Raw genomic sequence first — 23,095 nt, 5'->3', positions numbered from 1 at the left:
ATCTATATCCCCAGCCCTTTAATTTTTACTTTTAAACAATTTAAATTTTTTTCCTTTAGATTTAACAGCACCATCTCCAAGTGTATACACAATATGATTATGACTTGGCATAGTTCTTAAAGTGAAAAGGCTAGTTGCTACTTCAGTAATAGAAGATCTGGTACATAAAAGGAGCTGTATTCTACCTGCTACAGACTGCATTTTACACCTCCTGTTAGGACCCAAACAAGCCACAAGGAGGGAATACTCACCCAAATTAATACTTAAAATAACTAAATTTTACCTCTTATAATGCTTATAATTGCTTCACCTGGAATTAGAATATAACTAAGGACAATTAAAATACTGCATCAAACAATAAAAATAGTCATTTTGCTGACATTCCATAAAATCGTCAGTTTTAAGGTCAGTTCAGAGGCTATTAAAAATATACTAGACCTAGTAAAGTGCTTCCATTCATAAAAAGAAACACCCAAGATTAGAGATAATTTCATATAGACGCGCATCTAAAATAGGTCGACGTATACAGTAAATGAACAGCGTCCCTCGGCTGCCATCTTCAATTAGTGAAATGCACATCCAGCCTTCTTCGCAGTCCTGGATGTGTGCAAACTAGAAACACAGTCCCCCTCATCCATCCCCCTTCAAAAAAAAAAAAAAAATCAGCGTCTAGTCTCAATCTGCTTGACAGAAGTACTCTGCACAGCCGACTTCACGACGTTCCAGGTTGAGCCTGTGCTGACAGCTCCGCATCTCCCCAATAAACAGGGAAAGATCTTTCCAGAACAAAACGGAGGGCAGGCAGCGAATGCAGCAGCGTCAGGTGCCATCACACTGGACGCAGGGCCCTCAGCGCAGCTTCCTGCCTGGCAGGTTGTCCCTAGCGCCGCGGGGACAATACTTGATGGTGTGCGCATTGTCGCCGCTGGCGCCGCACAGGGGGCACGTGTAGCGACGCAGAACCGGGCACAACACTCTCCCATCGGGGCCCTTCAGGACGTGGGGGGTGTGGAGAGCCACCGCCTCCTTGTTCCTGCAGATCGCGCACCTGCAGCTCGGGTTTGAGCAGCCGGGCGGCGGCCGTCCCCGAGGTAGCTTGCAGTCGGGGCTCGGCCGCCCACGCCGGGGCCCGCTCCTCTCGCGGCGGAACCTCGGGGGTGGTGGCGGCGGCGGGCGCGCAGCCCAGCAGCACCGCGGCGGCGCCACCTGCGAACGGGCTCAGCTCGGCGAAGCGCTCCTCCAGCAGACCATTTTCGACGGGGCATGCGCAGAGCTCCAGCGCGCCCCCCAGGAAGAGGCCCCGGACCCCGGCTCGTCGCTGTCGTCCTCGTCGTAGTCGGCCGGCCCCCGTGTGGGGGGAGCAACAGGACGAGGACGACGAAGAGGGCGAGAGCCGCCACCGCTGACCTCGCCAGGGGCGCAGCCGGAAGCGCGGTTCGCCGCCCACCGCCTTGGTGATGAGCGTAGCGAGCCCCAGGTCCACCAGCTGAAGGGCTGCGGGTGCGCCTGACCTGGGCACTCACATAGCGGGCACTGGGCACGACCGCCACGGGCGCAGGGGCGCGGCCACTGGGGGGCGAGCGAGGCGCCCAGGGAAAAGCCTCCATGGGCGGGCTGCGGGTGTCACGCCCCCTCCCCGCCGCCAGCCCAGGCTGGACAGAAGGGATACGCCAAGCCTGCCCGCAGGCCAGCCGCTTAAACAAATTTTTGATACCAGGGATGAAACTCAGGGGTGCTCTACCACTGAGCCACATCCCTAGCCCTCAATTTTTTTTCATTTTCAGACAGGTTCTCACTAAGTTGCTGAGGGCCTGGCTAACTTGCTGAGCTGCAAATGCAGCTCAGGGGTAGTGTGTTTACCTAGCCATCAGGAAGGCTGAGTTCTGTTCCCACCCCAGGAAGCAGGGCATCCTTCACCTCAGTCTTTTCCCAGCTACCCTGAAGCCAGGGTTCTGTGTCCTCTGAATTTGCAGCCACATGCTAAGTTTCATCTCTAAGTGCCCAGAGGAAAGCTTTTCCTTTGCACTTGACTGGGAAGGCATATAGTAGTGGCACACAGCTGCTTCCTGACAGGGACCTGGGCCATGAAACATCCAGTTGCACCAGGTTAAAGGGCACCTGTCTACCCAGTAAGCACAGGAGGGGGCACAGACCCAGATGTTCAGGGGAGTCCTAATGTCCCTCAGTATCCCCATCAGCTTAGCACGAAGCAGGACAAACCACCAACATGGAGAGTGGGACACTGATTGGTCTCCAGAAGGGCGGGACACACGCTCTAGGCTTAACTGACTCCGCCTGGCACAGTGCAGCAGGTGGTTCTCCAGGACTGATGTGGGGAGCACCATTGAAGCTGAACATGGTGAGCTGGGAGCAGCGGCTCAGGGAAGGCGGGTGGCATGGAGCTGCGAGTCCATGACCTCACAGTCTGCAATTCCAGGGTCTGCAGAGTAGCTACAACCTTTCTGTAGCAGAACTTGGAGGGGCACAGGACTTCAACTGGACGTTTTTGGAGGAAGGGGGACTGGGAATTGAACCCAGGGGTGCTCTAACACAGACCTACATCCCCAGTCCACTTCCTTTTTTATTTTGAGACAGGGTCTTGCCAAGTTGCTGAGGATCGAAGTCACTGTGGCTGGTTTGGAACTTCTGATCCTCCTGCCTCAGCCTTGTGAGCCACTAGGAGTAGAGGTGTTCGCCACCACACCTGGCTTTAAATTTTGATGCCATCAAGATCCATGTGATTCAGCTGACTGATATCCAGGCCCAGGGACAGATGCTTCAAGGCTGATTCTAAGTACAGGGAGTTAGTAATGGAGAGGTCTGGTGGGAAGGGTTGCCTAAGGAGACACCAGGCAGTTAGTTCTGAGGAGCAATGACAAGGTGGGAGAAGACAAACTGGCCCAAGCCCAAGGTCACCCTGACCCCTGATGATGGTCAACACCCAGGATTCTGCCTGTGGCAGAATCTGCTCATTCACATCACCCATTTCAGGGTAAGCCTTACACGAGGTAGGTCCACCATCTGCAAGGCCTCCATCCCTGCTCCTCACCCTCAAGTTCAAATCACCACCTGATGCTCAGAGCAGCCTTCTCCAGGGGGACATTAGAGGTGTCCCTGCTGGAAAGCACAGAGCTTCCCTGTTACAAGGTGCAGGTGTGGGGGCTTCCCTCCGTCAGCACCCTCCCCTCTACCCTGCTTCTCCCCACCTTCGCTGGACAGGCCTCCCAGGGAAGGAACCTCACACCCACCTCACTAGCTCCTCTCCCCACCACCTGGCTTCCCAGCAGAGTTCTGCAGACCACAGCCCCGTTTAGCCCTCTGCTTCTGTGTGGGTGGTGATGAGTCCATCTTTCAGGACTAAACAGGGGACCAGACCCTGAGGTCCCTCGGTCACTCTCCAGCATCTCCTTCTCTGACATCACCAGTGGCCAGGGTGTAGCCAGTGCAATTTATTTGTTCATTTATGGTGCTGGGGAGGGAACCCAGGGGTGCACTACCACTGAGTCACATTCCCAGCCCTTTTTATTTTTTGAGGCAGGGTCTCCCTAAATTGTTGCAGCTGGCCTTGAAATTTTGATCCTCTTGCCTCAGCCTCCTGAGTTGCTGGGCTTTTAGTTCTGTGCCATTGTGTCCAGCTGCTCAGGTAACTGACCCTACCTCAAAATAAAATTATTAAAAGGACTGAGGCTATATTTCAGTGCTAGAGAGCCTCAGGGTTCCATCCCAAGTACTGAAAAAAACTTTTAGAGAGAAATTATAAAAGCTGGGTTACAATATCATAGAGGATTTGAATCTTAGAGATGGAAGGGAAACCTCTTAGTTATCTCAGTTCTGGGTTTAGGTAGACCTGGGATGTCTTTTCTTCTTTAAGTAAGAGGGAAATTTCCTGCATAATCAGAGCATAACCTAAGTAATAGAGTTTTTCTTTATTTCTTTGTTTTTTTTGGGGGGTGTACTTGGATTTCACTCAGGGGTACTGGACCACTGAGCCACATCCCCAGCCTTATTTGGTATTTTATTTAGAGACAGGATCTCACTGAGTTGCTTAGTGTCTCACTTTTTGCTGAGACTGGCTTTGAACCTGCAATCCCTCTGCCTCAGCCTCAGGAGCTGCTGGGATTACAGGCATGTGCCACTGCTCCAGGCATAATGGATTTCTTCTGCAGAGAACTCAAGTTTATCCAAGGAGGTCTTATGGCTCTCATTCGTCACCTACTGTTAAAGGGGAAGAAAAACTATTTTAGAATCCTGTGCGGTAGGAGACCATAAAAAAATCATTTGCAAATTGAGTGAGAGGCATTTCTAGGACATTGTATGGTTGAGAGGTCTTGGCCTGATGCCTGAGAGGGGTGATGTGGCATTTCAGGGCACACGTGTAGATTCCCAGTCTGGGTTTATTGCTGACTTTTCAGAAGGCAACAGTGTTGGCTCTGCTTATCACCTGGGTACCAGGGACAGCAGAGTGAAGGTGTCTGCTGCGAACCATTTGGAGCCTGCAGGCCCATTAGATGACAGGAGCTGGGGTTTGGAATTGCAGGAAATCTTGCATTTATAATTTCATCTATTGCACCTAACGCTTGGGTACCTGTCCAAACTCCCTTTAGGTTTCTTGACTGATGGGTTGTTAAATTGTACAAGGATTTATAAGTTGTATTCTATGAAGTTCTCTACAGTAGTAGGGCACCCTTGGGTTCAATCCCCAACACACACACACACACACACACACACACACACACACACACACACAAAGACTCAGACTATTTTTCCCTGAACCTCAGCCCTTGTGGATAAAGCTGTGGTCCACTGTGACCTGAATAACTCAGATGGAAGTCTCCTACTATCCCCAGATAAACTCCTTTGTTGAGCAGGTTAGTGTTCTCAGTTCTGTGGGCAACCACAGGTGCATTACCCCATCGAACAGCCACATGCATCAGAAGGAATGACACCCAGAAAAGTAAAGAATGGAGGGTATACTCAGAATGGCCCTGCACTGTTGTGATGCCATGAGGTCCTGGGCTCCAGTGTCACTGGTCAGCCACTGGGTTGGCTTCCTGACCTTTAAGCTGAAAACCATGGAGGACAGCAGAGGCTCTGCTGCAAGTTCCCCAAGTGGCTCATTTGCAAGTCGCTCGTTTGCAACCATCCATGCAGGACTCATGCCCTGTGCACCTCTCAGCACAAATGTACTTCCAGAAATTCAGATTCCTGTTTCTGACCTCTAAGACACATGTCCCCATCGGTTCCAAGTCTCCTGACGGGAACCAAGCCTCTGTGACCCAGGCCTCCTGCATCAGCTTCTCTGTTCCCACTCATGTTAAGCAGTGCCTGGTGTCCTGTTTCCAGTTCCCCTTGGAGAGACACTGGTGTCTTACCTTTATTTTCAAGTGCACAGGAGAACATTTATCATATATGCATCCCACTAGGCAGGCAGCCAACAGCGACACGGACTGGAGGGCAGGTTATAGATAAACCAGTTGCCACATCTATGGCAGGGTTTAGTATAGAAAAGGACGTTCTTTGGCTCTCTCACATCCCTCAGTATCTCCATCAGCTCATCGATGAGTTGGAAAAGTCTCCCTGGGTGGATGGCACCCTGGGCATCATAGCTCTCCAGAGGGGCAGGGTACTTCTCTAGGCGCAACCGGGTCAGCCTGGAAGTGTGAAGCAGCAGGTTGCTCAGGACCGACATGGAGATGTCATTCCCATTGAAGCTCAAGACCCTGAGCTGGGAGCAGCAGCTCAAGACAGGTAGGATGGCCTGCAGCTGGGAGTTGGTGATCCCACAGTCCTGCAAGTTCAGGGTCTCAAGGGTGGCTGCAGCATTCTCTAGCAGAATGACGAGGGGCTCAGGACTGAAACTCGTCAATTTGCTGCCCCACAGCGTCAGGTGTATTAGCTGGTCGAGGTTTGGAGACCCCGACAGATCATTCCAGTCTGGATCTGAGAGCTGGCAGTCGGTGATTGAGAGGGTCTCCAGGGGGGTCTTCAGGAGCCTAAGCAAAGACCAAGCAGTTAGTTCTGAGGAGTGATGTCAAGGTGGGGAAGACACATTGGCCCAACCCAAGGTCACCCTGACCTTCTGATGATGGTCTCCACCCAGGACTCTGCCTGTTGCAGAATCTGCTCATTCGAGTCACCCTGTCTCATGCTGAGCCTTTCACCCCACTTGAGTGACCAGGTGGGTCCTTCATCTCTAAGGCGCCCCTCCTCTCTGCCAAGCAGAAAGCCACAGCTGTAGCAGAGGGGGTCAGGGTGAGACGTGCCAAATAACAAACCCAGGCAAGATGGAGCCGCACAAACTGGGGTGGCCCTCCTGCGGGGCTCACACCTGTACCCTCCACCCCTGCTCCTCACCCTGCAGTCCAGAATCACCACCCAGAGCTCAGAGCAGCCTTCCCCAGGGGGGCATTGGCGGCAGCTCCTCTGCTCCCCGCTGGAGAGCACAGAGCTTCTCTGTTGAAGGTGCAGGTGTGGGGGCTTCCCTCCTCCAGCGCCCTCCCCTCTCCCTGCTTCTCCCCACCTTTGCTGGACAGGCCTCCCAGGTCAGGAACCTCACACCCACTCACTAGCTCCTCTCCCCCCCATGGGCCCCCCAGCAGAGTTCTGCTCCCCAGTCCACGGACCCCTGTTTAGGGCTCTGCTTCTGTGTGGGGGTTTAGGTGAGACCTGGCTTCAGGACAGAGGGAAACAAACACTTCATGGACTTTCTAACATCTCCATCAATGTTAAGTCACCATGGCTGGCACACAGCAGGTGCCCGCTGAAGTTTCATGTGACAAAGAGTTTGCTCTGATGTCCTAGGACAGTTCCCTCTGCTTCCTCACCTGAGCACCTGGCACAGACGGCCTTCTAGGAGGAAGACACCATCCAGGTACAGCCTCCGGAGGCTGTCCATCTTGGCAAACTGTGAGGTAATGTCATCCATCAACTGATCCCTCTCCTCCTGGGAAGCATAGGCAGACACATAGACGTGGGAGAAGAAGAGCTTCCTCAGGTTGCTCATCTGGCCCCAATAGGTGGCAAAAGTAGCCAAGGTGGACAGTCTCCAGAAACACTGCACGTCCAACTGCTGGATAAAGTCCAGATCCAACCTCTCCAAGATCTTCTCTATGGTACGGACAGGCAAAGAGCACATCTGCAGCTTCTTGCAGCACAGCTGTATCCGACCCTTCCTCTCATCCACCCAGCGAAAGAGGAAGGAGAGGAATGCATTCAGGGGTCTTTGCTGAAAGCGCAGGTTTACTAACACCTTCAAGGGCAGAGTGGGCCCTGTGTCTGGAGAGGCCTTCACTGTTTGCCTCTCCTTCATGACTCCTGGTGAGCAGGCATCGACCACGGCTCCAGACCACGTCCTCCAGAAGTTCCCATGAACATTCCGCAAATCCAGCACCTGCAGTTTCCACCTCCTGCGGGGACCACAGCAGAGTCTCAGCCCTGAGGCCCCTTCCTTCCCCTCTCAGCTGCTGCTCCCTGCTCCACCTCTTCCTTCTGTCTCACTTCACTCTACCCCTTGCCCCTCCAATCCAGCCTGGTGCCCCCACCTGTACCAGCTGAGGGAGGGGCAGGCACAGCCTCCTTCAGGGGTCAGCACAGCTGCCACAAGCACCTCCACATCTGGAAGCCCCTCCCAGGTGGGGCTCAGCATGGCCACGGCCTCTCCACCCCTCCTTGCTGGCAGCACAGGAAGCCTGTGGAGCACACTGCAGCACCCACTCTCCCTGCCCACAGCCATCCCTTCCCTGGACGCCCAGGCGCTGCCTTCCAGGGTCCCCCTCACCTGGGGCGATCCTGCTGGGCAGCCAGCATGTCCAGCCCCTCCAGTGCCACTCGGATCATCCCCAGCTGTGGCGTATTCATCAGGGCCCCCAGGGGCAGGCGGGTGAAGGGCCAGGCCTGCACCATTTTCTTCAGGACCTCAGTGTGTCCCCCGCTGAAGGCCTCCAAGAAGAATGGTGGGAAGAGCTCTATGGGCAGGTCCTCCAGAGCTAGGATGGCCCTGGACTTGTCCTTCAGGAGGCTGCGCCCTGCCAGCTCCTGCAGTGTGGGTGGGGTCCGCTGCTCATCCTTTGGAGTCTGCATGGAGGAATCCTGGGGGATGCCCCGCCCAAACACATCATTCACAGCCAAGCTCCACAGCTCTACCTTATACCCACCCGAGGAAACCACTCAGCCAAGTGGATGCTTTTGCAATCAGTTGATCCAATTCCACTCTCTGGGTGGCAAACCTGGCCTGGTGGTTCAGGCCTATAACCCCATGGCTTGGGAGACTGAGGCAGGGGGATCACAAATTCCAGGCCAGCCTAGAACTTAGTGAGACCACGTATCAAAATGAAAAATAAAATAGGGTTGGGGATGTAGCTCAGTAGTAGAGTGCCCCTGAGTTCAATCCCTAGCTGCAGTGAATAAATAACTAAAGTGTGTGTCATTGGTTTTCATTTTTAAAAAGAGCAATTTTTAAATTAATTTACTTACTTATACTTTTCTTTTTTTTTTTTGGTGATACTAGGGATTGAAGCAAGGGGTAGCTTACCACTGAGCTACACACTTACCCCTTTTGGTTTGTATTTATTAACTTAATGGCACAGGATTAAACTCAGGGTGCTTTGCCTCTGAGCTACATCCCCAGCCCTGTTTGTTTTTGATACCAAAGATTGAACTCGGGGTACTTAACCACTGAACCACATCCTCAGCTCTTTTTATTTTGTATATTGAGGCTGCTTAGGGCCTTGCTAATTTGCTGTGGCTCAGCCTCCCAAGCCACTGGGATGACAGACATCTGTCACCAATCCTGGCTCCCAACCCTGTTTTATTTTGAGACAGGATCTCACAAAGTTGTCCAGATAAGTCTCAAACTCCTGATCTTCCTGCCTCAGCCTCTTGAATAGCTGGATTACAGACAGGTACCACCATGAACAGTTTAAATGTAAGCAATGCTAAAATCCACATATAGTATTTGAGAGCATTTGGAAGTAAGAGATGGAAAATGCTAACTCTGAGATGAGGCTCGATTGTCACATATATCTTGTACACGTGACAGCGTGCCACTTTGGAGTGGAGTCCTGGGAAAGAAATAGATCAGAATAGAGAGCAGCCTATGAAAAATATTGTGTGGTTCCAGAAAAAAAAATTCTAAGTGAAGGCAACCAAGCCCAAGCATGAGAGGGTTAAGAAGCTTTGAGGTGCTGAGTGGCTGAATGAAATGCCTGCTCCAGTCCAGCCACCATTGAAGATGCTGTGTTGAATCATTTAAGAAGAGACTTGTCTTAAGACTATCAGACCCAGAGAGAAGGAAGGACAATTATGTTTGGAAAACTGCAGTAGCCATTTCTTTGAGTCCCATCTACTTTTTTGAGTCTGTTTCTCTAACTGGAATCAACGTTACCATGAAGAGGCAAAGGAAGAAGTATTTGAAATTAAAGTTGATAAATAGGTGGAAATTCATCTAAAAAAAAAAAGAAAAACAGAAGGAAAGAAATTTAATATGATCTAAACCAAAGCAGAAATCAAAATTATTGGAATGAAGGCAAAACTGCATTTAGAGACACGAAATACAGACATCTGGTCCTTTGGAGAGACAGAATATGATATTCTTTTTGCCATCACATACTACATGTCAGCATTTTTTGTTTCTTTTTTGGTATTGGGGACTGAACCCAGTGGTGCTCTAACACCAAGCTACATCTCCAGCTCCTTCTATTTTTTATTTGGAGACAGGATCTTGCTTATTTGCTGAGGCTGGCCTCCAACTTGTGCTTCTCTTGCCTCAGCCTCCAGAGTTGCTGGGTTTACAGACATGTGCTACCTCTCCTACGCTCTAGGTCACTGGGTAAGACTGGGTAAGAACTCAGAACAGACCATAGAGGTTCTGTTTTGAGTTCAATTGCCCAAGCTGGTCTTGAACTCATGGGCTCAAGCAATCCTCCTGCCTCAGCCTCCCGAGTAGCTGGGACTAAAGGTGTATGCCACCAGGCAGCCTGAATGGGGTCTCCATGGGGTTTGGTGACTTACCAGAGCTGAACAATTGGCAGGGAGTTCTGAATCCTAGCAGTGCCAGACAGTGACACAGATTCCAGGCTTCTGTGCTTCTATGGCTCCTTGAAGCTTTTATGGGGTCTTTCTAATTCCCTCTCCTCTTTTCAACTCCTAGTTCCAATCAGAGTTATCTGGTTAAATAGTTGAATCTCCACCCACTTAATCCCACTGAACTTCTTCTTTTTTTTTTTCCTCCAAATTAACTGTTTTAATCAAAAGTCCATACCTGAAAGGGAATACCTGAAGAGTAGGGTCTCAGTGAAGGACACATTAATTGTTCACTCTATATTATTGATTGACTTTTATTATATTTGACTTTTATAGTCCTGAGTGTGACACAGGAAAGGGTTAAATCTGTTTTTGGTCTTAGGGAAAATCAACTGAATGCATCATTCTTGGGATTTCTTTGGCCATGCCCTCCTATCTGTCTCTCTCTATATACACAGAAATGATTTTATTCGGTACTGGGGATTGACCCTTGGGACACTTTACCACTGATCTTCATCTCCAGCTCCTCGTATTTTTTTCCTGGAGACAGGGTCTCACTCAGTTGCCAAGGCTGGCCTTGAACCTGCCATCCTCTTGCCTCAGTCTCCTGAGTGACCAGGATTATAGGCATGCCCCACCATCCCAATGGGCCACATGGAATTTACACACATAGGTCAGAGTTACTCAGTGTATTAACTGTCACTTGGGTTTTATGTTTCCTAACATACCAGTTCATGCGCCCCCTCAGGCAGGGAGAGAGGAACCCCTGAGGATACAACTGATCTTCAAACCTTGGGTCCAGAGGATTAGGCCACAGCTATAATGGGAGCAGAGCTGGGGCCTGGGCTGCTGAGGCTGCTGTGTGTGGACACTGGAACTCTGGATCATCAAGGCAGTGGGAAGTACATGCAGCTATTTTTGGTGCCTGCCTGGGGCTTTGTTTTGGCATGGTGTGGTGCAGTTCTCTTGGGTGGTGGGTGTGGAAAGATTAAGATATCTGTTTTTGAAAGATTAAAATATCTGTTTTAGAAGGAGTTTAGAGGTCAGAGGGAAGTAGCTACAAGAGGGACAACAGAGACCCTTCAATCTCAGTGCTGTCCTTGAGGTCAGAGAGGGAGATGCCTTCTTTGATTCCCCAAGAAAGAAAAGGGGAGTCTCCATCTGGGATCAGCACAGTCAACCTGCTGGAGAAGATTACCTCCAAAAAAGTGAATTGACACAGAAAGCCAGAGAGCAGGTTCACAGTGAGAACCAGGGGTTGAGTGTCTAGACAAAAATCCACTGAGAGCCAGGCATAGTGACCCACACCTGTAATTCCAGCAACTCAGGAGGCTGAGACAGGAGAATTGTGTTTGAGGGCAGCCTGGGCAGCTTAGCAAGGCCGTGCCTCAAGGTAAAAAATGAAAAGGACTGGGCATGGAGCTCAGTGGTAGAGCACTCACCTAGTGATCCTGGGTTCCATCCCCTGTACTGAGACAGGCAGGAAGGAAGGAAAGAAAGATAGACCTGAGTGAACACCAGGAGTGAATGGTGGGCTCTTAGGTACATGAGAGATAGAAACAGGGCCAAAGGCATCTGTCCCTGTTTCCATGGTGGCTGTCACCTGGAGCCTTTTGGTTCCTCCCAAAGTGGGGTATTTCCCAGGCTGCATCAACCCTAATCAGTTTCTGTCTCTTGAGCCCATAAGGGAATTCTCTGTAGCATAATGAAAGGAGAGAGTTTGAGTAAAAGCCAATCAGCAGTTGGGGAGCATCAGTTATAAAGTTGAGCATTTCATGCAACCTGTCAGACGCAAGTGCCTATGGGAAAATGCAAAAGGGACCTTTGTTGGTGTGTGTTGGTGTTGTAGCTCCAGGGATTGAATCCAGGGTGCTGTCTACCAAGCTCTACCCCAGCCCTTTTTATCTATCTATCTATCTATCTATCTATCTATCTATCTATCTATCTATCTATTTTACTTTCAGTGAAAGTTTATTCTAATTCTTTGAAAATTGACAAACCATCTCATATTGTAAAACTCAAATCACCAAAACATTCTTTCCTGTTCCCCATATCTCCACTCTCTGTTGTCTCAGTTAAATGACAGTCTCTATAATGAACCTCAACTAACTAGAACTTTCTTTCTTTAAGTATCTACCCATTTATTTACTTATTCTCATTAGGCCTATATGACAGCAGAATTCATTTTGATTCATTGTACACAAATTGCAGCACAACTTTTTATTTCTCTGGTTGTACACTATGTATGTTGCAGTCATATGTGTCCCCAGCCCTTTTTAAAATTTGAGCTAGCCCTTGATAAGTTGCCAAGGCTGGCCTGGAACTTGGCATCCTCCTGCCTCAGCCTCCTGAGTTGCTGGGATTACAAGTGTGCACCACCACACCCAGATAGTTGCTCTTTTTGTTTTTCTTGGTTTGGGCTGTGCCTTTTTCTTAAATGTTTAGCAGAAATTACCCATGTATACTTCACTTATGTTTGCAGTTGAAGCCTGCTTAGGATTATTTTTAAGACATAATGGGGGTTTTTGATGAGAAATATTTGAAGCCCAGCCTTCAAATTTGACGTGTCTTTATCTCTTTCTTGCTTTGGGGCATCTCTTGAGGCAGCTGAGCAAGAGGGTTGAAATGGCAAAGTGTCACTCTCGGCTGCCACCCTTGACTTGGTGCTTGGTACTAGAGACAGGTAGATGTTTCTGCCACCCAGGTACCAATAGAGTGGCTCTCCAAAAACTGACTCTAGAAGAGACAGAAAATGCAGGACCCCAAGTAAAGTCAGGCCCATCCTGGAGGCAAAGGAAGACAGGGTTTCAAAGGCCACATAAGGTGCTTTGAAACCATTATCATTGGCTGCAAGGATTCAGGAACAAGGGTGGCCTTGGTCCAGGATGACAGGGACCTGCTGTAGGGTCTGCATCCTTGGACTCAATCAGCCTTGCATTGAACATGGTTGAAAATAAGTGCATCTGGGCTGAATGTGTAGAGACTGTTTCTTGTTATTATTCTCTAAGCAGCACATTGTAAACCGCTATGTAATGTTCCCATTGTATGCAGTGACATAAGGAAGGCTGAGGTGACTTAAAGCACACAGGAGCATGTGCATAGGTTAGGTCCATAGCAGGAGGAACCCCCGGGCAGTTACAAAGCATGGGGATTCTTCAGCGTGCTCCCCAACAACCAATGGGTCATTGAAGAAACCAAAATAAAAGTGTAAAATGCCTGCAGACCAATGAACAGGGCCACACAAGATATTCAAACCTGTGGACACAGCAAAAGTAATTCTAAGTGGGAAGTTTCCAGCAAGAAATACCTACATTAGGAAAAAATCTCAAATAAATGGCCCGGTACTGCATGTCAAGGGACTGGAAAAAATAAGCATGGACTATGCCCCCAATTAGTAAAATTGGGAGAAGATATGAGTTAATTAACTTTACAAGTAGCTGGATTCCAGACATGTGCCACTCGAACCAGCTTTTCCTACTTGTTATTGTCTTGTGGACCAGGCATTGCACCCAAGGGTGCTTTGCCACTGAGCCACACCCTCAGGGGGGATTTTGAGACAGGGTCTTGTAACCTTGCTTACAGCTTCACTAAATTGATGAGGCTGGCTTTCAACTCACCATCCTCCTGCCTCAGCCTCCTGGGCTGCTGGGACTACAACTGAGGACCACCAAGCCGGCTTTTGCAGTTGTTTTTGGAAAAGAATCTTTGAGGATATCAATTTGACCCACCTGTGCAGACCAATTAAAGAATGCATTCCATTGTTTACATGTGGGTTCTGGTTCTTTCTTTTCGAATATTTCTACCAGGTAGACAGCTCTATTCCAATTAAACCTTCCCAATGTGGTCACATCATTTTTGGACTTATTTGTTTGTTTACTTATTTCTGTGATGCCTTGGATGGAACGCAGGCTCTTCCACATGCTGGCAAGTGCTCTACCACTGACCTATGACCCCAGCTCCCTGAGTTAGCTTTGATGAAGTTCACTCATTTCTCTAGAAAAGCATGGGTTCTGTGTTCCTAGACTGTACAGGTGAAATTGGCCAGTGTTCCAGAAGGGGTTCTACACTGTTTTGATGCAGATGCACAAAGGACTCTGCATCTTTCAGTAGCCACTCCAAGTGTTATAGTTAAAGCATCCTCCTAGTGTTTCACAGATTGACTTCTAAACCACTCACATGTAATTGAATCAAGCCTTTATTGAAGCACTCAGGTGGCGACTGACCACAACATAAAGCTCTTCCCCTGATCAGCCCCGAACAATTGCAAGGTTGCTCTTTATAAGCCTGAAAACCACAAAAGGGGTGTTTGGGGGTCCAGCCAATGCAAGCAAGCCAAGTTACAGAAGCAGGAGAATGCAGTCAGGGGGAGGGACGCTCAACCAATCACAATTAGCCCAGTCACCCCAGTTACAGAAACAGAGCCCCATTCCCCTAGTTACAGAAACAATGCCCATTAGGTAGTTCCGTGTTCTTAAAGGTTTCTATAGCCAAAGGAAAATAACATCTTGCCCTTGTCATGACCCCTCTACCTGGCATGGTTGTTTTACAAGATGGAGTCACAAAACAATATGGAGTCACTTTGGCTGCACTATCACCCAAGGAGTGGAACCCAGTCCCATCTGCCTGACCCGGCCACCCTTACACACCCGGTCCTGTTTGTCATGACATCCTACATTTGTGTGCTGTCTCACAGAACAAATGAACCTAGAGTCAAAAATGAGCAGCTCAAAGAGAGGCGAGTGCTTTATCCCCAGGGCTCTGGGAAGACTAAGAGCCCTCACAGCCCTTCCAGTGTTCAAGGGGTCTGGAGGCACCAGGATATCTTCAAGTCCCTTTTTACTCATGATAACTCTTAAAAGGACAAATGATGACAGATCTCATTTTACAGATCTTTGGCTTTATTTGAACCTGGAGTCCAGCAGCAGTGCAGAACAAATGCTGCTCAGAACCTTCCACCCACCACGTGTGCAAGTTAGACTTAGAGCCACAGAAAAGGAACTTCCATGAAGAGAAGGTGAGGCACATAGTTCACTGTTTGGGGGACAGATGAACCAATGTGCATGGCCCAGACTCTGCTACCAGTTCCAAGAGTGAGCTGCAGTCTGCTTACACATCCAAGTGGGTTCCAGTTCACTATGTGTGGAGAGTTATTCAAGCCATAATTAAAACGCGTCCACAGGCAGCTTTAGAACACCTCAAATGAAGACTGGGGGGACCTTGTTCTCATCCTTGGATGGGAAGCCAAGGCTAAGGTCGCTGCACAACCCCATCAGCCCAGTGCTCATTGGGGGGAAGTGTTAGGGGAAGATCTGTCAGTTATGTGCAACCCCCACCCCACCAGAGCTTGTAATTTATTCAGTTTAATTTTGAAATATTTGCAAGTGTTATCTACCTATATGATTCTACTATTTTGCTGAAAGAGAATTTGGATACCTTCAATGGGCACCAATAGTTTGAGGACAGACTACCTAGGTGGAGGACAGGCAACGTTTGGTGAGACCCAGAGGCTCTGATCAAAGCACAGCATGGACACCTCCTGCAGGCACTGGGAGCTGGACACTGGGGCCTGTCGTATGCACAGATGCCCTTGCCCAGTGCGTCCAGAGACAGGGACCTGAGGTTTCTGGGTCTACATGAAGATCCACAAGGAAGGGGCAGTGTTGAATGTCTGGGTGGCACTGAGGTCCCGTGAGAAGAGGTTTTCTTGCCTTGGCTCATGTTCAGTGCCTACGTAGAATGTTCCAGGCCACCTGTGTGCACCCGCATGTGTTAAGCCACAGAGTAGCCACACATCATGACCAGATTTCAGTTTGATGCCTTGACTTCCTGGGGCTGAACCTCATTGTTCACCAAGTACCCAGGGCCGTCTTTCTGCATCAGCACCTGGAGAATCCCAAGGTTTCATCAGAAAGCCAGGGAAATCCATCACAGAGGACGTCAGAAGACTAACCCTGAGATTCCCTTCATTTCTGACTATTTATGGACCAGCCATGAATCACAATAGCTTCCTCCTGTGCCCATCAAGCCCGAATCCCATTCTAGAGATCCAGGTCCCTGTGTATGTCTCTATGAAGACACATGTCCTGAAGGTCCTGTCCTCGGGGGGCTTCCCTCCAATGGAGCCCCCTGCTGCACTTTCCTTTCCCATCCACACCTCAGGCAGTGCTGAAGTGGTGGGCTCTGTGTTCCCCCTAAGGTGACCCTACATCCTGGTTATACCTCCAATTGCCTAGAAGTACGCTTTTAAAACACACCCAACTAGGCAGCTGTTGGACACGAGCAGTGAAGGAGGCCCTGGTTGTAGAGGAACATGCTGCCACATTGAGGACATGGGACAGTACAAACTTGCCATCCTCCTGCTTCAGTCTCCTTTTAATATTTTAAAACAATGTAGGTTCTGACTTTATTTTTCTTTTTATTTGGCACTAGGGATGGAACCTAGGGGAGCTGTACCACTGGGCTACATCCCCAGTCCTTTGCATTTCATTTCAATTAATTAAATTATTCATTTATGTAGTTTGGGTACTGAAGATTGAACCCATGGGCACTGTACCACTGAGCTACACTGCCAGCCTATTTTTTTTTTTTTTTGAATTTTGAGACAGGTTCTTGCTAAATTGCTGGGACTGGCCTCAAATTTGAGGTCTTCTGGCCTTAGCCTCCTAAGTAGATGGGATAACAAGTGTACACCATCACACCCCATTTCAAATTAAAAGTTTCAAAAGGTATAGCATTTGTCTAGCATGTACAAGGCCCTGGGTTTGATCCATACCACCAAAAATAAATAAATAAACCTATAAATCCAAAACCTGTGTTCAAGTATAGTTGTTACAGGTTGTTTGTTTGTTTGTTTTTTTCCACAAATCTAATTGTAGTTACTTTTAGGAAAAAATCCAAATGGTGACTCATATGATAAATACTTAGAAGAGCCATGATTAAAAATCTGTTGGTAATATGCTGTAACCAGCTAGTAACAAGGTGATTTGGTTTTTTAAATATAGTGTCCAGAACTATATGTGAAAACATATTAGTTTTTTTAAATTGATTTAGTGCAATTTTGAAGCAAATATTAATAAACAGCCAAATAAATATAACTTGAAAAAGTTATGTCTTATTTGACAGGGTTTCTGATCATATCAAACTAGGCTAATTGGGTTAATGTCTCTCTTCTAGAAATCACTTGAGAATTTCTGGAGCCCTCCATAATATCTCAATGTTAGCTCAAGGTCAAGTGACAATGTAGAATTTGATCCTAGAGAAGATAGTCCACAAACTCAAAAGGATTAAAGCACTTAGTGAAAGTAGGGTCTTAGATCATTCTAAAAGATAAGTCATTTAGGCAGAGTGATGAAAGATTTTGAACGTTAATACAGAAAGTTATGTCCTAGGAAATAGTACTTCACCTTTTATGAGATATGACTAAGTTTTCTTTTTTTTTCAAGTAATCAGACCCGTGTTAAAACCAACGTAAAACTCCAGAGGCTGAAGGTTCAAAGCCAGCCTCAGCAAAAGCAAGGCACTAAGCAGCTCAGTGAGACCTTGTCTCTGAAGAAAATACAAAATAGGACTGGGGATAGGGCTCAGTGGTCGAGTATGCCCCTGAGTTTAATCTCCAGTTTGTGCCCCCCCCAAAAAAAAACCTAATCTGAAGCCTAAAATGTTACCTCCCCCCAGTACTGAGCATTGAACCAGGGGCACTCTATCACTAAGCCATGTGCCAAGTCATTTTGGTTTTATTTTGAAACAGGCTTGACAAATTGCCACGTCTCATCTGAATCTTGCCATCCTCCTGCCTCAGCCTCCTGGGAAACTGGAATTACAGGCATGGCCCACTTCCCTGTCTTGAAAGGCACTTCTTAGAGTGCAGCTCTTTGACAGCTGTTCATCTGGAACATTCACATGAAAGCCATCCCAATTTTTAATTATGGTTAGTATCTTTTGCCCACCAATTTCAAAATGTGCTTGAGAATGAACCATAATAGTCTCAGCTGGAGTGCAGAAGAAAGTCTTTTCTGGAGTTCCTTGGAATTTTTGGGTCCCATTCTGTGTTTTATTAATCTCTTGAGAACCAAAGATAAAATCTTATGATCTTGTTTGGAAAGTCAGGGGTTTGGAAGCATTTCTTTTGTATAAGGTGGTGGTTTTGGCAGAGTCCTCCTGAAAGTTCCTTTGATCAAACTTTCAGTCTTTTTTCTTAATATTTATTTTTTAGTTCTCGGCGGACACAACATCTTTGTTGGTATGTGGTGCTGAGGATGGAACCCGGGCCGCACGCATGCCAGGCGAGCGCGCTACCGCTTGAGCCACATCCCCAGCCCCAAACTTTCAGTCTTAAGGACCTTCTCCTGCCTGGTCCCCTGGCCTCCACTTTTGTCAGGTTTTGGTACAAATGAATTCATTTTGATTTGCAGACTTATTTGAAGCATTTTATTTCGGCTGGAGGCTACTTTACAGCGGCCTGGTGTGCTGGGGCTACCGTGCGCACATGTTCTATCACTGATCCGCATCAACAGCCCTGTGCAGCACTGACCCATCAACCATGAAGAAACAGACTAGGAGAAGGCCCCCAGCCTTTCCACCATTTCCTACCGGGTTACTCCCAACCTCGTGGAGGCAAGGGGAGGGCAACCAGGACTTCTGACTCCAAAACGTTTGCTTTTTGCTAATGGCCCCTAAAATTGTAAGTAAATTTCATGTAAATTTTTTCCAATGGAGCAAAGTGACCAAGGACTTGAGGGGAACACCCAAAGCACAGTGGGAGCAGATGCCAGTCCTTGCAGGTAGTTTTCCTCCCAGGGGCGCTCTCTGTGGTGTGCCCTTGGGTTCCCCACCAGCTCTCCCTGCAGACCTGGGCGTTCTGAGGTCAGAGGTGGCTTTCTGGGGCAGCTGAGGAAGTCTGTGCCTCCTGCAAGGACATTCAGCTTCCCCATCTGGACAGAAGGGCACTTCCTGGCTCTCCACCCGGTTTGCTCCGACCCCTCCCCCTGCCCCACCAGCTTCTCCAACTTTTTCCAGCTGCCCTAGTCAGAGGGATCCAGGGCCCTTCTAAGGTCTTGTTCCAGAAATCACAACGCACAAAAAGAGCTTGTGATGAGGCGGCTCCTGCATTGCTTTATGCTGATGGCCCCTCACCTGGAAGGAAGTAGGGCCCCAAGAGCAGACAGGGCCATGTCATCCGGGGAGCGATCAATGCTGACAGATCCAGGGCCTAGGAGCTGCTGGAGAATTCTAGGTCTCCTACCCAGAGCCTGTGAGAGTGGGACCCAGGAATCTTTGTTGACCAATGTCCTTGGTGGCTTTTCAGGCATGCTAAAGTTTAGGGGATCATCTCGCCGAGGGGCTGGGCCATAGAAAGCACCTACAAGCTCCTAAATCCTCCATCCAGGCAGGAGAGGCTGCGAATCCTCTCCTACTAAACACTGAGGTTGCGGGGGTGGGGGGGGTGAGGGGGGAGTGGGGGTGGTGGTGACTTAATGGGGCCTCTTGGCTTTCTCAGTGACTCCATCCTTCCCACGTAAAGGCTGAGTAACCCTTCTTAATACAGCAGCTTTTAAAGGACACCTCATATCCACACCATGACTGGGACACATGCCTTTGACCCATGTCCACTTCTCCCCAGCTTCTCAAAAAGATTATAGCTCCCACCCTCAGTGGATTATAGAAACTGGACTCTTTGCCTGCTAAGGTCCTCTGACAAGACTAGTTTTAGCTGGGGTAATGGCAACTCATCACCTTGAACTAGGGAGAGCAGTGAGGTGGGGCTGGAGAGGTGCCCCCAGGGCAGGGCTTGCCAAGAGCCAGTTGGCAGCTTGCATAATGTTGCAACGTGGCCTGAGGTCGTTTTCATTTCCAGAAGGCTGTTGAGAGGACCAAGTTCCCCAGGATGAATTAACAAGAAATAGGGACCCTATCAGAGGACTCAGTAGCACCAGGTGGGAAAGACTGGCTTGCACTTGAGTGACCTTGGGAAGCTTGGCACCCTGGGCAACTTGACTGGAGGCTGATGATTTGCATTCCACAGAGGAGTAAAGCTTCTCTTGGGTCAGAGATATTTCTATAGTGACAAGGGTAGCAAGACAGGCCATGCAGGCAGATGGGGAGTTGAGGCCCTTGGTTCTTAGAGAGGACATGAGGCCAGGCTCTGCCTGCAGCAGGACTCAGGGGATCTCTAGTCCAGGAAAGCAAAACCCTGCAGGAAAGCCAGATTCACCAGCAAATAGGATCCAGTTTTCCAGCTTCATCTACCCAGCGACCTCCAAGATGCCCCATATCTCAGGTGCAGAAACCAAGGCCTTGGGGCCAGCACCTTCATATCTAGCTGACAGAGACCTCAAGTGATCCCTAAAAGACTTGAAGGCCAACATCAGATTGCATTCAAGTTCAAGCTCTCCAAGCACCAGGACACTACCCAGGTGCACCAACAGTGCTTCTTCCCCCACCACTGTGTCTAATAACAAAAATAAACAAACAGAAAATCACTTTCTGGGTTGGGGGAGACCTAGTTTTGATTTATTATTTAAGGCTGCTCTCCAGAGTAAGCACCAAACACAGAGAAATGAAATCTGAAGCCAGAGCCACCTGTAAATCAGCCATTAGGGGGCAGGCTTGTTCCAGTGTGTCCCATCTCCCCCAAGCACTTTTTTACTGCTGGGTTCTAGAGCCACATTTCATTGTGCCCAGTAGACGGAATGGTCAGCTCGAGGGTGGACTCTGCCTCAGGTCTGGGTTGTCCATTTGCCATTAGCTGGTTTATTTTTCTTTCCCTTCTTCTCTTCCTCCTCCTCCTTATTGTCTTTTTGCCACCCTTTCTCCTCCTCCTTCTTCATCTCCTTCTTTCTTCATACTGGGCATTGAACTCAGGGGTGCTTAAGCACTGAGCCACATCCCCAGCTCTTTTTACTTTTTATTGAGGCAGGTTCTCACTAAGCTGCTTAGGGCCATGGTAAGTCGCTGAGCCTGGCTTTGAACTCACTATCCTTCTGCCAGAGCCTCTCAAGCCAGTGGGATTAATGACACTTGCCACCACATTTGGCTCCCAGCCATATTTTATTTTAAGACAGGATCTCACTAAGTTTTCCAGACTAGCCTCAACCTCATGATCCTCCTGCTCAGCCTCTTGAATAGCTGGATTATAGACAGGTACCACCATGCTCAGTTTAAATGTAAGCAATGCTAAAAGCCATATATAGTATTTGAGAGCATTTGGAAATAAGAGATGGAAAATGCTAATTCTGACATGAGGCTCGATTGTCATGTGTGTCTTGTACACATGGCAGTGTGCCACTGTGGAGTGAAATCCAGGGAAAGAAATAAATCAGAAGAGTCCAGCCTATTAAAAATATTGTGTAGTACCAGGTTTGGTGACCTGCCCCTGTAATCCCAGCTACTTGGGTAGTTCAAGATGCCCTCTTCCTAGCACCTCCCTCAGCTCTGCTTTGTCAGAGTTTGACATGGAATGGTGTCATTTTGATGGAAAACTTTCACCATTAGCTCCACCTGTAAGTGCACAGGAGTTCATGGCTGATAGACATCCTCAGCAAGGACTCAACCAGTTTCCTTGAGTTGTCTGAAACTGATGGCCACAGTTTGGAGTGCTTGTGGTTGTAGGAAAGTGTTTAAAACCCTTTAAAGCCAGGAAGGCAAGCATGGGGACTGTAAAAGGAATAATCGCCAATGGCGGAGAGATAGGTATGCTCATCCTGCTTGCTTGCCTGATTATTTATTTATTTTTAGTATTGAAGATTGAGCCCAGGGGCACTATATAAGGATTAGTAAAGGTCGGTCTCCCCAGTGTCAATCTAATAACCAGGACACAGGTTTCAGAAAAAGGAAGAAGAATGTTTGTTACTTTGCTAGCAAAGAAGGAACCCAGGGGACTCCTGTCCCAAAGGCTGTGATTCTGCCCATCAGCAGGAACAGGTTGTTTTTAAAGAGGTGTTTCAGAGAAAATGAGATTAGAGAGGAGAAACCAGGAAGGAGAAGATCAGGGAAAGGAAGTTCAGGGAGGAGAAGGTTAGGGAGAAGGTTTGGGGGAAAAAATGTAAATTTCAAAGCCACAGGGGATATAGTGAGAAGCTGATGTGACTCCAATTTTGAGAAACCAGCCTCTACCTCAGAGCAAAGCCTGTCCAAGGAAGGGGGCAGGACCCATGTCATTGGGAAAACCCACAGAGCACTCCTAGGCACATACCCACCTGCTGTGTTGCTTATCTACAAATAACAGGAGAGATATGAGGCACCAGGTGTCCCTGAGTCAGTTAGCCTAGGTGAGGACCCACAGCAACCCCCTAGCAACCACCAATCAGCATGAGACAGGGAAAATACCTGGGATGCCAGATGACCCCCCAGTAGTTTATGGTGGTTGATAACATGTTGGGAAACCATGTAGTTCAGCAGTACTCCCCTTGTGGCTTAAAGCCATCAGTTCAAAGGAATCCCCTTCTTGTAGTAACCAATCACCCCTACCCAACTTGTTCCCACCAGTGAATGTGGTAATTATGTTTTAGAGTTGTTTTATGATTTTCCCGTGGTGTGTGATGATTTGCTAAAAGATCCTATGATGTATGTGAAGTCCCTGCCTTCCCCAAAGAGTGTTCAAAACTGCTCAAACCCTGGGCTCAGGGCCTGTCGGTGTTACCAATTGCTGTGTACACAGAGAACCCAGCTAGCTCACAATAAACGCCTCTTTGCTGCTTGTATCAATCTCAGTCTCTGGTGGTCTTTGGGAGGTCCCAAACTTGAGCATATCAATAGTAAAAGAGCATCAAGCGAACCCCTGTTACACATTCCTAACCCCCTCTTTTTTGGAGGAACTGGGGATTGAATGCAGGGCTGTTTGATCTCTGAGCACATCCCCAGTCCTTTATGTTTTTTATTATGAGACAAAGTTTCACTAACTTGCCCAAGCTGTCCTTAAATCGCAATCCTCCTGCCCCAAATCCTGAGTTGGTGGAATTACAGGTGTGTGCCACTGTGTCCACTACAACCACTTTTTAAAACACCCACCACCAAATTTTATTCAGTAAAAGAATATAACACAAATCACTTTTTTTAAGAGAGAGAGAGAGAGAGAGAG

The 23,095-nt window shown here is 48.4% G+C and overlaps 1 protein-coding gene and 1 pseudogene across 1 annotated transcript; both read right to left on the bottom strand.

The window, feature by feature from the left end:
- Window positions 1–849: 849 nt before the first annotated feature.
- LOC144368559 (nanos homolog 1-like) lies at window positions 850–1,607 on the bottom strand (annotated as a pseudogene).
- A 3,812-nt stretch (window positions 1,608–5,419) lies between these two features.
- Window positions 5,420–8,079, bottom strand: LOC144368558 (PRAME family member 12-like). Its single transcript, XM_078027741.1, has 4 exons — window positions 7,778–8,079; window positions 6,825–7,406; window positions 6,077–6,211; window positions 5,420–5,993 (listed from the first exon to the last, which is right to left on the bottom strand). The coding sequence occupies exons 1-4, from the start codon at window positions 8,077–8,079 to the stop codon at window positions 5,420–5,422; spliced, it is 1,593 nt and encodes a 530-aa protein (XP_077883867.1).
- Window positions 8,080–23,095: the final 15,016 nt, after the last annotated feature.

Source organism: Ictidomys tridecemlineatus, chromosome 11 (genome assembly GCF_052094955.1).
Source record: "Ictidomys tridecemlineatus isolate mIctTri1 chromosome 11, mIctTri1.hap1, whole genome shotgun sequence".
In the NCBI taxonomy this organism is placed as follows: domain Eukaryota; kingdom Metazoa; phylum Chordata; class Mammalia; order Rodentia; family Sciuridae; genus Ictidomys; species Ictidomys tridecemlineatus.
Note: the sequence above shows the minus strand (reverse complement) of the source record. Positions and strands in the feature narration are given on the sequence as shown.